The sequence below is a fragment of the Thunnus albacares genome, chromosome 4 (genome assembly GCF_914725855.1).
Source record: "Thunnus albacares chromosome 4, fThuAlb1.1, whole genome shotgun sequence".
Classification (NCBI taxonomy): Eukaryota; Metazoa; Chordata; class Actinopteri; order Scombriformes; family Scombridae; genus Thunnus; species Thunnus albacares.
Genome location: NC_058109.1, coordinates 21,618,730 through 21,632,174, shown reverse-complemented (window position 1 = coordinate 21,632,174; position 13,445 = coordinate 21,618,730). Strand labels below are relative to the sequence as shown.

The 13,445-nt window shown below is 40.9% G+C and overlaps 1 protein-coding gene across 4 annotated transcripts; it reads left to right on the top strand.

The window, feature by feature from the left end:
* Positions 1–1,163: 1,163 nt before the first annotated feature.
* On the top strand, positions 1,164–12,210 carry smarcc2 (SWI/SNF related, matrix associated, actin dependent regulator of chromatin, subfamily c, member 2). 4 transcript variants are annotated; one of them, XM_044348308.1, is made up of 26 exons: positions 1,164–1,414; positions 2,047–2,166; positions 2,272–2,357; positions 2,527–2,602; positions 3,123–3,215; positions 3,395–3,464; positions 3,558–3,627; positions 3,848–3,923; positions 5,422–5,666; positions 5,781–5,905; positions 6,008–6,061; positions 6,285–6,322; positions 6,409–6,539; positions 7,000–7,071; positions 7,221–7,334; positions 7,438–7,603; positions 7,707–7,823; positions 7,921–7,983; positions 8,114–8,372; positions 8,856–9,017; positions 9,117–9,178; positions 9,274–9,394; positions 9,485–9,648; positions 9,746–9,880; positions 9,975–10,338; positions 11,372–12,210. In XM_044348308.1, the coding sequence occupies exons 1-26, from the start codon at positions 1,304–1,306 to the stop codon at positions 11,434–11,436; spliced, it is 3,159 nt and encodes a 1,052-aa protein (XP_044204243.1). In that variant the 5' UTR covers positions 1,164–1,303; the 3' UTR covers positions 11,437–12,210. The 4 variants fall into 4 exon arrangements, with proteins under 4 accessions (XP_044204243.1, XP_044204242.1, XP_044204244.1 ...); XM_044348307.1 differs by having other exon boundaries at positions 2,521–2,602; XM_044348309.1 differs by having other exon boundaries at positions 1,165–1,414; positions 2,521–2,602; positions 7,438–7,591.
* Positions 12,211–13,445: the final 1,235 nt, after the last annotated feature.

The window sequence follows — 13,445 nt, the reverse complement described above, 5'->3', positions numbered from 1 at the left end:
TATTCTTGTTATGGAAGGAAAATTTATACTATTTATTCCACTACATTTATCTAACAGCTAAAGTTACTTTTAGTTACCTTTCAGATTAATATTTTACATACAAAACATATAATGACCTTATCAAATATGATATATTATAATAGATAAAACTAGAAATATACACAGTAAAGCAGTTAAAAGTAAAAGTAGTAGTTAAAAGTAGATCAATCTTTTTATTTTATTTTATTGATACTAATGAAGAAAATTAACGATTACAACCAAGTTTCAAGCTTCAAGTTCTTTATTGTTACATCTCATTACACAAGTATAAGACAGTAAAAATCTTTGGTTTCAGCTCCTTGCAGTAAGGAAAAAAGAAATATTTAAAATAGTAAAATTGATAGTAATAGATAAGACTGTAAACAACAAGAGTATAAAACATATCAGTGTATGTATGTAAAGTGCAGTGTGAATGTGTCCTGAATATAATATATGAATAAATATCTATACATGTATGTATAAATATATGTGCTTATGTATGTGTGTGTGACATCAGGCAGGCTGTTAAGTGTCCATTGTTGATAAGCCTGGTGGCCTGTTGGAAAAAGCTGTCCTGGAGCCTGCTGGTGTGGGCCTTGAGGCTGTGATACTGCTTGCAGATGCAACCAATACACAAAATGATGAACCTCTGAAACCATATTAAAGAATTCCTCACATGTTAACACATCAATAATGATGATCCAAGACAAAATACACATAAAAAGGAGAAAGAGAAGAAGAAAAGAAAGAAGAGAAAAAGAATAAATTAAGAACCTGTAATAAAAACAGTTTTTGTTTGTTTGTTGTTCTTTTTTTAAACTGTTAATAATAATGTGTTAATAATTGTTTGAAGAATTGTATTTTTGATTTATGTATGCTGTTATATTTTTAAAATATAAATAAACTGGAAAAATAAAAAATAAAAACGATGATGATCCAGTAATATAATACTGACAGGAGCACTTCTGCATGATGAGTACTAGCCCACTTTTACTTTTGATACTTTAAGTACATTTTGTTGCCTCTGTATTTAAATTTTAACTTACTTTTACTTGTAATAGAGTATTTAAATAATGTTGTATTATTACTTTTGCTGTCAATTCAATTATATGAATACTTACTGCTGCACGCAGCTGTAATGCAGCAGCATGTTAAACCATGATCCTCTACACAGCAGCGCCCCCTGCTGGTCCTGCAGGGTCCTCACAGCCGCGCGGAGGGGCTGTGATGACGCGCCTCGGCCGCTGGGCGGCACGCGACGTCGACTGGTTGTCTGCAGGCAAAGATGGCGGTGCGGAAGAAAGACGGCGGCCCGAATGTAAAATATTTCGAAGCGTCTGATACCGTCTCTCAGTTTGATAATGTGCGCGTCTGGCTGGGAAAGAATTACAAAAAGGTACTGAGCGCATGTTTTGTCGCCATACACACCACGCGTACATTTTTCAGGCTGAAATGTGGGCACTAACCTATTGAGCAGAGGCAGTGACAAAGAGAGGAGGGAGGGTGCTGCTGAGCGTCCAGCTGTTTGATTCACTCGAGCCGGGATACAAAAGGATGCTGAGCCGACAGCTGCGCCAGATGCGGCACTATATCCCTGCACGTTATTGTAGCTCAAACGATCCAGAAGACCTCTGAGGGGGCATTTGTGCAGAAAGGGGGTGACTTTAGCCGCTCATGAGGCTAGCTGTAGCTCGTAGCTAAGCGGCTAACTGTAATGCAGCTGAGATCCAGATGTTGGCTCTGCGTGGCGCGCGACGCTGACTGAAGCCATGGCCCGTGTGTAGTAACACTGAGCGGTGTGCTGCCGCTCACACTCATTGATTAAACAAAAATGCATCATTCATGTTATAAATAGGCCCAATAATAATGATGATGATAGTTTTATTTCATCCCTCAACAGATATTTCAAAGATTTACTGAGTAATAAAGGTGATAGCAGAGCACCACAGCACCCCTTTTATCACACTGTAGTTTATTTTTATGTGGCTCAGAGTTTTGACTGCCCCTCTGTGTTTGTTGTCCTCTCAGTACATCCAGGCCGAGCCCCCCACCAACAAATCTCTGTCCAGTCTGGTGGTCCAGCTGCTCCAGTTCCAGGAGGAGGTGTTCGGTCGACATGTCAGCAACCCGCCGCTCACCAAGCTACCAGTACGCCTCCTTTACCACCTCTATATGTCTTTCACAGGCACAAATCAGATCACTTTACTCACCTCCGAGGCATTCTGTAACGTTTTTGTTTTTTTATGTCTCCAGATGAAGTGTTTCCTGGACTTCAAGGCCGGAGGGGCTCTCTGTCACATCCTGGCTGCTGCCTACAAGTTCAAGAGTGACCAAGGATGGTAAGACTTTCTTTCCAGCTGGCTTGATGAGTTTTAGGAAAGGGGACAGCATTGATAAACAAACAGATTCGATATAAATAGGATTATCTAGAATTACAGTTGCTCTGTTGGATTTTGGCTCTGTTGCCGTTTCGTGTGTAACTCCAGTCTAATTTCCTGGTAGGCGCAGGTTTGACTTCCAGAATCCGTCGAGGATGGACCGAAATGTGGAGATGTTCTTGACGATTGAGAAGTCCTTAGTGCAGGTGAGTTTACCAAAATACTTTTCTTTATATATGCATGTTGCACACTTACCTGGGCAGTCGATCACAATTTTAAATGTTTTCATTTCTAATTCTGTGAGGTTTGATAGCAGAGTTGTTGTTTTTTTTTTACTGAGGATATCTTTCTTTTCACTCCACAAACTATTACAACATTCCCACAATTTTGCTATAATTACAGTTATTGCTCTAAAGGAGCATCTGTGAGCTCCGCAGGTTATAAGTCTCTTCTGGTTACATCATATTTGTGAAGCTGCCTGAGCCACACAGATAGAAATAATGAAGGGCACCCGGTCATGTGACTTGACCAGTAATCCTACTTAATCAGTCCTGCAGTTACACTACAAGATGATCTAGATCTCTTCATATGCAGAACTCAACAGCATATAACACAGACAGACTTCTTATTTTTAATGAAGATTATGCGTTATGTATATTTTGATTTCTTGCATATTTATACTTGTGAATGTCACTTTAACACACATGTTGCATCTCTTCATTTCAGAACAACTGTCTGACTAGACCTGTCATCTACCTGAGTCCTGACATAGAGCCAAAACTGCTTGGGAAACTGAAAGACATCATCAAAAGACATCAGGTTTGTTATTTTGTTTTGTTTTGTATTAACAGTCAGTATTATAGACTGAAAATCATCAGTAGTTTTAACAGAAAATCTGCCCACGTTTGAGGCCCTTAATTAGATGTTAAAAGTATTCTTAAATGTTCAGTTTTCTTTGGCAGATCTTACGTTAATTCTGTGTATTTTATCTGTCGCAGGGCTCAGTGACTGAGGACAAGGCCTCCAGCTCCCATGTCGTCGTTCCTATTCCCACCAGCTTGGAGGAAGGTGGGGCTTTAAATGTTGTGCCATTGTTGTGAATTTTACTGCACTACCTCACTTTGTGCTAATATCCTTTTCTGCTTTTTTTTTTCGCTCCAGAGGAGTGGGTGCGTCCCGTGATGAAGAGAGATAAGCAAGTGCTGCTCCACTGGGGATATTTTCCTGACAGGTTGGAGCACAGTTACACAGCAGAAAGATATAAACAACATCACATGATATTTTACACCTGAACTGGAAACTATTGCCTAATATTTACTGTGGAAGCATAACATGTTTCCCACACCGCAAGCTTAAGTAACACATTCCTCTCCCCAAATTCTTTGTACATGCACAAACTTGTAATCTTTCCCCTGGTTTGACCTTTGACCTTGCTCCTCTCATTTTTTTAGTTACGACACCTGGATCCCAGCCAGTGAGATTGAGGCTGCTGTGGAGGATCCTCCCAGCCCAGAGAAGCCCAGGAAGGTATTTCATTTCTTGTCATGCAGTGTCAGTAAAGTTCAGAACTTGTTTTGTTGTCACTTGTTGTTACTTGTCTCGCTATTTTTCAGTCATCCATCCTAAGTTTTTTAAGTCTTTAAAGTTATCTTTTCTATCTCCCTCATTTTTAACAATGCAAAACACTTTTTTCCAATATTTTGCTTAATTTCACAAATTCCACACTCTTCAACAACATCATACACATATTTTGTATCTACTTGTAGCCCTTTATTGAGGCTAATAACACTCGAGAAAAATGAGAAAAATATTCAGATCCAAGCTGCAATTTTTAATGGGTGCATGTCACACCATTAGATGGAAAATTATAGATTTATAGTTGCCTTGTGTATTATTTTATATGCATGATTTTTTAGACCATTTTCATCTTGACTGGAATTTAAAAAATAAAGATCTTGTTCTCGTCTGCACACCATTACAGTCTGTAAGGATGAGTTACTTTTAGTTAATTTAAGTTAATTTTATGCGTCTTTGCCTTTCTCTTTATTACATAGACCTGTCAGGGGACTGTGTATACCAAGCTGAAAGCTCCCTAGTGTGACATTGATAACTCTTTTTATATCTTCTATCTATGGAAAACATCCAACAATGGAGCGCTGTGGCAAATTGGCACTCGGAGCAACAGAGCCGACTGTGGCACTTGGCTAAACAATAAATTCAAAGCAGTGTCAGAGACTCTTATTGTGTATTCAGAGTGACACTCGCTCAAGGCGGTCAGCACTCACTAGGACATTATAGTATGAGCGCTGAAGCATTCAAATGTTTTGAGCAGTATTCGCACAATAATGAGCACACTGGGTTTGTTTGTAGTGAGGCATTGTGCCACTCTGTTTACTCACAGTGGAAAAGTCTCCCTCAGACCATAACTTCAAACTGACATAATTAAATCTTAAACCATAGTAAAAGTATTTGTTTCATTTTAAATGAAATTTCTTCTCTTGTTAATAACATATCTACTCTGACATTTACAGTATATGCAGCTAACATACAGTATTAACATCAGTGTAAAATTATATTTACTGAAACATAGACCATTGTAAACATCCAATTAACCCAGATAGATTTATTTATTATTTTCCATTATTTGTGTCCTAAACACAACAGTATTTCAGCCACAAAACCAATTTAGGGACCAGAAAATACCACCCTCTGATGTTTTCAAATTTCCTGCTGTGGCTTCACCTCAGAGAAACTGTTTCATAATAATCTCTTCGGAAGGCATCTAAATTCACATATAGGTCATTATTTGTACCTCTTTTAAATTTAACCTAGAGGTTTTTGGAGATATCAAAAGTATTTTGTTTTTCAGGTTTGTGTGTGAAGCACTGCCTGGTTTAACTGTGGGATTGTTTGATGACATTTGACTCAGGTGGCTGTCTTGCTGACTGAATATGATCCAATGCCGTTCCGTCAATAATATATTGGGATAGATGTTGGGCAAAGATTATATGGTCCTTGTTCACAGGTCCATGCCAAGTGGATTTTAGACCTGGACCAGTATAACGAGTGGATGAATGAGGAGGACTATGAAGTAGGAGAAGGTTGCCCAAAGAGGAAGAGGATCTCAGCCAAGACCCTGACAGACGAGGTGACCACACCTGACGAGCGGAGAGACAAGAAGCCTGGCAGTGCCAAGAAGAGGAAACGCTCGCCGTCACCCTCACCCACCCCTCCACCTCAGGAGAACAAGAAGAAGAACACCAAAAAAGGGTCTGTGAGCAGTCACATCTTTGTGTGTGATGTCACACTGAATAATGTTTCGCTTCAGGTGTCTGTTGTAGAATCAGAAATATTAAATAATGTCCTCTGTGTGTGTTTTGACAGGCCAACAACCCCGTACACCAAATCTAAACGGGGCCAGAGGGAGGAGGAGCAGGAGGATCTGGGTAAGGACTTGGATGAAGCATCACCTGTCCCAGCATCTGAAGAGGGAAATCCAGCTAAGACAAGTACGCAGCACACACCTCCACATATGTACAACATATGAAATCTCTTTTTTGAATTAGTATATGGGATTTTTTTTAATGTTCATTTTCTCTTTCTTTTTGTAGATAACACTAAGAAGGACTCTGATTCAACCCCAGTCAAGGGAGGAACAGATATGGGTGAGCTTCTTTAACAGAGACCCTGTACAGCATCATCTTGTGTAGTTGTATCTCCTCTAACATGGTCACCTTTAACCACTGGTGAAAATACAAAGTAAATGAGACTGACCACAGTGGTACAGTAAAAGAAAATGACATAATAAATGACAAAATAACATATAATATAATATTAAAATACCAAGTAATAAGAATCTAATTTGTAAACTTTTTGTGATTTGAACAGATGAGCAAGAGGATGAGTCCATGGAAACAACCGGAAAGGTAAGATAGTTTTTGAAAGAGTGTGAAAATACAGTATAACAGTAAGAACAATGTATGTGAATATGTGTGTGTGTGTGTTAAAACAGGAGGAAGAGGAAGGCTCTCCGAGTGTGAAGGGTGAACCAGTGAAAGGCTCGGACCTTCACGAGGACAATGTGACTGAGCAAACCCACCACATAATCATACCCAGCTACGCTGCCTGGTTTGACTACAACAGGTAAACAATAAACTACAGTAAGTCATGGGATTAGAGAGTAATTCCAGTAAACACAACTAGATTTCTGCTTTTTCATGACAATGACACAGAACAGGGAAGGTAATACTGCGGCAGCAATGTCCTGGGATGAAAGTAAAGACTATGATTAATACTAATAACAATAAGATATGAGTATAAATCAGTCCAAATCTAAGTTAAGCTGATTAAAACCACATTAATTGTCTGGTTATAAAGTGAAGAACTAAATATGTTTTTTCACACTTGAACAGTAGTGTGCTCTTAAAGGTCAGACATGTGCAAAGTGAAAAAAACACAAGGCCTAATTTTAAAATCAGCTGGTGTCGTTTTGGTTGAAATTAAACCCTCGATAGCACATGACTGGTGACTCATAAAGTCAAAAATGAGGTTGAGATGTATTTCAGCTGTGAGTCCTCACAGTGTCATAATTGTTTCCCCTCAGTGTTCATGCTATTGAGCGCAGAGCCCTGCCAGAGTTTTTCAATGGGAAGAACAAATCCAAAACCCCTGAGATGTAAGTATTTGATCACTACGTAACACAATATCAGAGTTTTTTATATAATCTTAAATGTTTGTCTGACACATTTAAAAATGCAATCACAGGCATTTTTCAAGTCACAGTTGTAATATCTCAGTTTTCTCTCCCCCTCCACCTTTCTGCAGTTACCTGGCATACAGGAACTTCATGATTGACACCTACCGACTGAACCCTCAGGAGTACCTGACCTCCACCGCCTGCCGCAGGAACCTGGCAGGAGATGTGTGTGCAATCATGAGGTATGTGGAAGGTCGAATGTGAGCAACGGATTTGAAAAAAAATCCAGAGTTGAAACTATGTGTATCTAGTAGTTGTTAACAAACTGTGCTTCTTCTCCTGCAGAGTCCACGCTTTCCTGGAGCAGTGGGGACTTATCAACTACCAGGTGGACTCTGAGAGCCGGCCCACGCCCATGGGCCCCCCACCCACCTCTCATTTCCACGTTCTGGCAGACACTCCATCCAGTCTGGTGCCCCTCCAGCCCAAAACATCCCAGGTCCACACACAGGCTCGTACACACACAGACAAACAGACTCTTTCTCAGTTTCTTCTCCTCACACACAGATTTTGTATTATTTTACATGTGTCCTCCTCTCATTGTGTACCTGTAGACTCCTGCTACACAGCAGATGATGTCCTTCCCAGATAAAGTGAAGGATAAACCAGCAGATCTGCAGAACTTTGGGCTGCGGACTGACATGTACAGCAAGAAGACCGGCTCTACAAAGGTACATGTCAAAGAAGATGAATGACAGAATGCCTGTGTTGTTGTACTTTATGATGATTTAACATAACAAAGTGGTTGTGGGTTTTTTTAATGCACAGAGCAAGAGCGCAGCGAGCTCCATGAGGGAGTGGACAGAACAGGAAACACTATTACTACTCGAGGTACAAACAGTCCCTAAAATAAAACAACATAAGCACGAAGATCATAAATCCAGTGCCAGTAATAACTTTTGTAAACTAGAAAATTATAACCCAGAAATGTGAAGCTTAATGTAACCCTCGCTGTCTTTAGGGCTTGGAGATGTACAAGGACGACTGGAACAAGGTGTCAGAACACGTGGGCAGTCGTACACAGGATGAGTGCATCCTGCACTTCCTGCGGCTGCCCATTGAAGACCCCTACTTGGAGGACAGCTCCTCGACACTGGGACCACTGGCCTACCAGCCGGTACCTTTCAGCCAAGCAGGAAACCCTGTGATGAGCACAGTGGCGTTCCTGGCCTCTGTAGTCGACCCACGTGTGGCCTCAGCTGCAGCCAAATCTGCTCTGGGTGAGAAGCAGCTTATTTTGAATTTCCACACTGTCCAGACGACGCGTTTGTTCCTACACAGAGCATGAGCTGATAGTTAGTGCCTTAATTAGGTATGATAGAATTTCAGTATGAATACAAAATCTATGCAGGTTCCCTAATCAGCCGTGTTAGTGATCAACACTTGATTAATTATTAAAAAGTTATTAAAATACAAAATGTATGTTTTTCCATGATGAGAGCTCAAAGTGAGAACAATTGCCGGGTACTACCCAATATTTTTTTGGGGCTGTTGATTTAGGAATTTGAATCATAAATAAACATGTAAAGTAAATTATTTGTTTCATGAACAAATTGACAAAAAACCTGCAGGGCACAACAATCTATTCTAGTATCACAAAAGGCACAAATGTCTATCAAATAGAAACTTTAAATGGCTGCCACAATCTCCCAAAATCCTTACTCATTAGTCATCCCCAAATCTTCTTTCTCTCACCTTCTCAGAGGAGTTTTCACGTATGAAGGAGGAAGTTCCTGCAGCCCTTGTTGAGGCTCATGTGCGGCGGGTGGAGGAGGCAGCGAGGGTCAGCGGCCGACAGGACCCTCTGTACGGCCTGGAGGGGAGTGGCATCGCAGGCACCGGCCTGGAGGAGGGAGACAGACCCGGTAGGATGGACAGACAAATTTTAAAAGGATGAAGAAAAACCCAAATAGGCAGATGAAGCAATTAACAAATTCTGACTTGTTTTCTCTCTTTGCCTCTAGATGAAAGCAGCGATGAAAGTAAGAGTGACAGCCAATCAAGTGAAGAGAAGAGGGAGGCCAAGGTATGGTGCCTGTTTGTTGCGTTACTGTTTCTTATAGTGATTATTTTTACTTGTGCATTGTTGTGACGCTCAGTCTGCTGTCACTTTCCACACAGGACAGCAAAGATGGAGTCACTGAGGAAGAGGAGAAGCAGGCAGAAAACGGAAAGAAAGAAGAAGAGAGAGGAAGAGAACCTGAAGGAGAGAGGGAGGCAGACAAAACTGAGTCAGAGATGGGTACGAAAAGGGCATCTCATCATGTCAGATACAGGAAATAGTTTTCTGGTCAAAGGTTAAAAAACAACAACTTTGTTTCTTTTCTCTTAGGTGATGGAGAGAAGGAGAAGGATGGAAAAGAGGGAACAGAGGAAGGACAAAGAGAAGGAGAGAGTGAGGTAGAAAGGAAGGCTAAAGTGGAGCGTGATGTGGGAGAAGGGAATCTGGCCACCGCCGCTGCATCCGCTTTAGCTGCTGCAGCTGTCAAAGCCAAGGTAAAGTCAATTATCGCAGGGGCTCAACCAGCCGTATCCTCCACCTTTTTTTCTCATATTTTCCCTGACTGTAGTTTCTCTGTTTCTTTGCTCGTAGCATCTGGCTGCAGTGGAGGAGAGGAAGATCAAATCTCTGGTGGCTCTGCTGGTGGAGACCCAAATGAAGAAGCTGGAGATTAAACTGAGACACTTTGAAGAACTGGAAACCATCATGGACAGAGAGAGGGAGGCTGTGAGTGAGGGATTCTGGGATATGTGGTATCAACAGACAGTAGCTAAGCTAATTAGAGTGCAAAGCCTTCAACATTTTTCTGTGTGTTGTGCAGTTGGAGTACCAGCGGCAGCAGCTGCTGGCTGACCGTCAGTCTTTCCACATGGAGCAGTTGAAATACGCTGAGATGAGAGCTCGCCAGCAGCACTTCCAGCAGATTCAGCACCAGCAGCACAGCCAAGCCGGGGGTCCTCATTCCACCCAGGCTGCAGCAGCCCCGCCAACCCAAGGCCCGACTGCAACTCAGCCAGCTCCCAGCACACCAGCACCGCAGCCGGCCCCCAGCCCTGCACCTCCAGCCTCTTCTGCCCCGGCTCCTGAGTCCCAGCCACCTGCGAGTGCCCACACCTCGCCCCCCTGCCCCCCAGGCCCGGCCATGGCTGCGCACTCCAGCTCCAGCACTACTCCTGTACTCCATGGTGAGTTTAAAGTTAAAGCACAGTGTAGCATTTTTAAGGAGGATAGGTTTACAGTTTTTCAAGTCTGTCCTAAAACAATAGTCAGGCGTCGTAATGAACATTGACATGTTTTTCTTGGGCTGTAATCATTCCTCCTGTTCATTCTGACCATTAGACGATCCCTTCATAATGCATTTTCAATGTAAGTGATGGAGGCCAAAATCAACAGTCCTCCTTCTTTGAAAAAATGTATTTATAAGTTTACTTGGAGCTAATATGAAGTTTCAGCCATCCAAATTAATCAAATCAAGTCAATATCTTTCAAAGTTACTCTTTTAGTGTCAAATTCCCTTTTTTGTTACAATCCTTCCACTGCAGCTGAACAAGAAAACGCTGCCCATCAAGACACAGAGGGAATTATTACTAAAAAGACTAAAAAGACTCCATCTGTCAAACTCAGACTGCTGAAGCATCATATTATCTCCTGATAAAATACTTTTTGCTCAAAACGAGGACTGTGAATTTCGCTCATGGATTAAATGGCCCTCTTCTTTCTTTTCCCCCATAACGCCCAATAGATTGAGGGCTCATAGTGCATCTTCAAACCTCAGTCCTGGCACTTCTCCATCAGTTCCTGGTACTTAGCGCGTTTCCTCTCATTGGCTTCTTCTGTATGCTCTTCCCAGGGTATTCTAGTTCTAACATGATCAGTCACGTCAGAGGTGATGATGATCATGTCTGGCTGGACTGATGTTGCTGGGAAACCTCAGCTGCTTGCCCAGATTGACGTGCAGCTGCCAGTCAGAGGCTGTGTAGAGGAGGCTCGTTCTTGTTTTTGGTTGTGGGTGGGGTTTCTCTCTGTTTCTCTGTTTGCTGGTGCTGATGACAGTGGCCATGCTCAGCCATCTTTTTAAAAATTCTGTGTCGTGTCAACAGAAGGTCTATCTGAGTACCTTAAACAGGGAGATGAGTTTATATCCTAAAACCAGATGTCTCCGAATTGTTCAGATTTTTAACATTTTTTTCTCCTCTTCCCCTGTTTCATCCCTCACAGAGCCCACCGCCCCGCTCCCCGGGGAAACCCTCCACCCCTCAGCTCCAGTTCCACCTCCGCAGTGAGAATCTGAGTGACTCTGACCACTTTCAATCCTGCCTGTATCATCTGAAATGAAGAAGTCAAAAACCGAAGGAAGAGAACACATTTTACATTTTCAGCTTTTTTTTTTTTTTTTTTTTTTTCTCCGACTGGACAATTCATGTGAGAAAGAGAAAAAAATGATCAACTCAGAAGTCCCTTTCAAATTGAATCAATGCCAGTGAAGAATACTGATTTTCAGACAGTTCATCCGGCGTGGCCGACAGGACAGCAACATCCCACTTCATTATTTTACGCTTAACACCAGAGATCTGGTGAACTAAGAGGGTCTTAACAATATGCTGACACTCGAGGAGAAGAAGAGAAAAGACTCATCTTGTGTTTTCAGTGTTTTTTTGGAAATTGTTGCATTTATTTCCTGCAACGGTTTGTCACAGCCTGTGAAGTTTCACGCTTCATAATCTCTCCAGTGATCTCCCCCCTTGTACTGTAGGTACTAATTGAAATATATGTAAGGAAAAAAAAATGCACTTTTAATATGTTTCCCAAGGTCTCATTGAAAGACTTGAAGCATCCATGAAATTGAACTTTAGCACTTATATCGTCATTTTGTTGTCTTAAATACTTTTTCATACTGAAGGTTTTAAAAACTTGATTGGAAATGTTACTTTTTTCCTCTCTATTTTTTATTTGCATCACATGGACAACGGTCACTCTACAGGGTCTGGCCTGAAGGTCACATATCTAAAAAAAAAAAAAAAAAAAAAATGTCTGTGATGAATGACAAACATTCAAATTAGAAGCCCGTTTGAAATTACTTAGTTTGGATGCAGTTTTGAGAATATGTACTGTAAACTGGACTTTCTGTTACAATACTCTGACAAACAAACCTTTTATTATCCTGTAATGATAATATGAAAGTACTGACAGCGTATGTCCTCCAGCAGCCCCTGGAGAGCCGTTTGGGTGAGGTCGTTGTCATGGAAAGACCTCCTTTGAAATATCTTAACAATGATATCCCATTTCAACAGCACTTAAGAGAAGAAGAAAAATATCAGTGAGGAGCTTCATCTTGGATGATCTCATCTAGGTTGTAGTTTTGTGAGGAATGTAGTATTGTTTAAAAGGAATGACTGAAGAAGTCTGGGGAATATCGAATTTTATCGCTGACCGCAGATGTGTTTATTCATAATTTGTGTTAATTGCTAAACCAAAATGTTTTTTATAATCATGTTGATCTCACATTTATTCAGTGTTTTATTGTGGTTCGCCTGGGAAATGAAGAGGATTTTTTTAGCAGCTTGTTTTTTTCCGCTGGTGCATTTTAAGTTACAAATGAAAGGAAAATGTTGATGCTGTCAAAAACAAGGGAGCTCGCACCTTAAAACAGCTGACAATGGAGAATTGTGTCCTTAATATCTGCAACAATATCCTCACTTTTTATCCTATCGATTTTTATATTTTTTACTGTCCTTTTTTTTCCATCTCCTTTCTTTGATATGTCAACATTGTAACTGTATATTATTACCTTTGTAGCCTATATTTACCCTCTCCACTGTTTGTGTGTGTGTGTGATTCTGATGGGTCTGTCGGATCCGTCAGAGATGTGACTGTGAGCATGTGTGTATGTGAAAGGCATGCCATTAAGATCTGTAAAACCATATTACCATTCAGTTTTATTTCCAGTGCCATTTGTTGTGTGTCACAAAAGTTTGAAGAATGACTTAAAAAAGGCGGCACATCACGTCAGTGTCATGAAATATAATCCAGTCAAATGGTGAAACTTTTAAAGCTACGTTCGTCAAGCCAGTATTGCAGACCTCACCGCAGCTGTGAGCATAAATGGACTTCTTTTATCTGTGTTATTACTACATTGTGTGGATTTTGTGATATGAAATAAGTGTCTGTTCAGTTTCTGTATGTTTTTCACTATGCTGAAGGTAGCAGCGATTGCATTGATTATTATACAGTAGAAATCAATTTTTCCTCAGTAAATCATCAACATTAGTGCTGACAGTTAATCTGATAGTTT

Coding starts and splice junctions, on each gene's coding strand:
- smarcc2 (XM_044348307.1), top strand. CDS start 1,304: ATGGCGGTGCGGAAGAAAGACGGCGGCCCGAATGTAAAATATTTCGAA. Junction 6,540..6,999: donor GCCTGGTTTGACTACAACAG/GTAAACAATAAA, acceptor GTTTCCCCTCAG/TGTTCATGCTATTGAGCGCA. Junction 7,984..8,113: donor AAACACTATTACTACTCGAG/GTACAAACAGTC, acceptor CGCTGTCTTTAG/GGCTTGGAGATGTACAAGGA.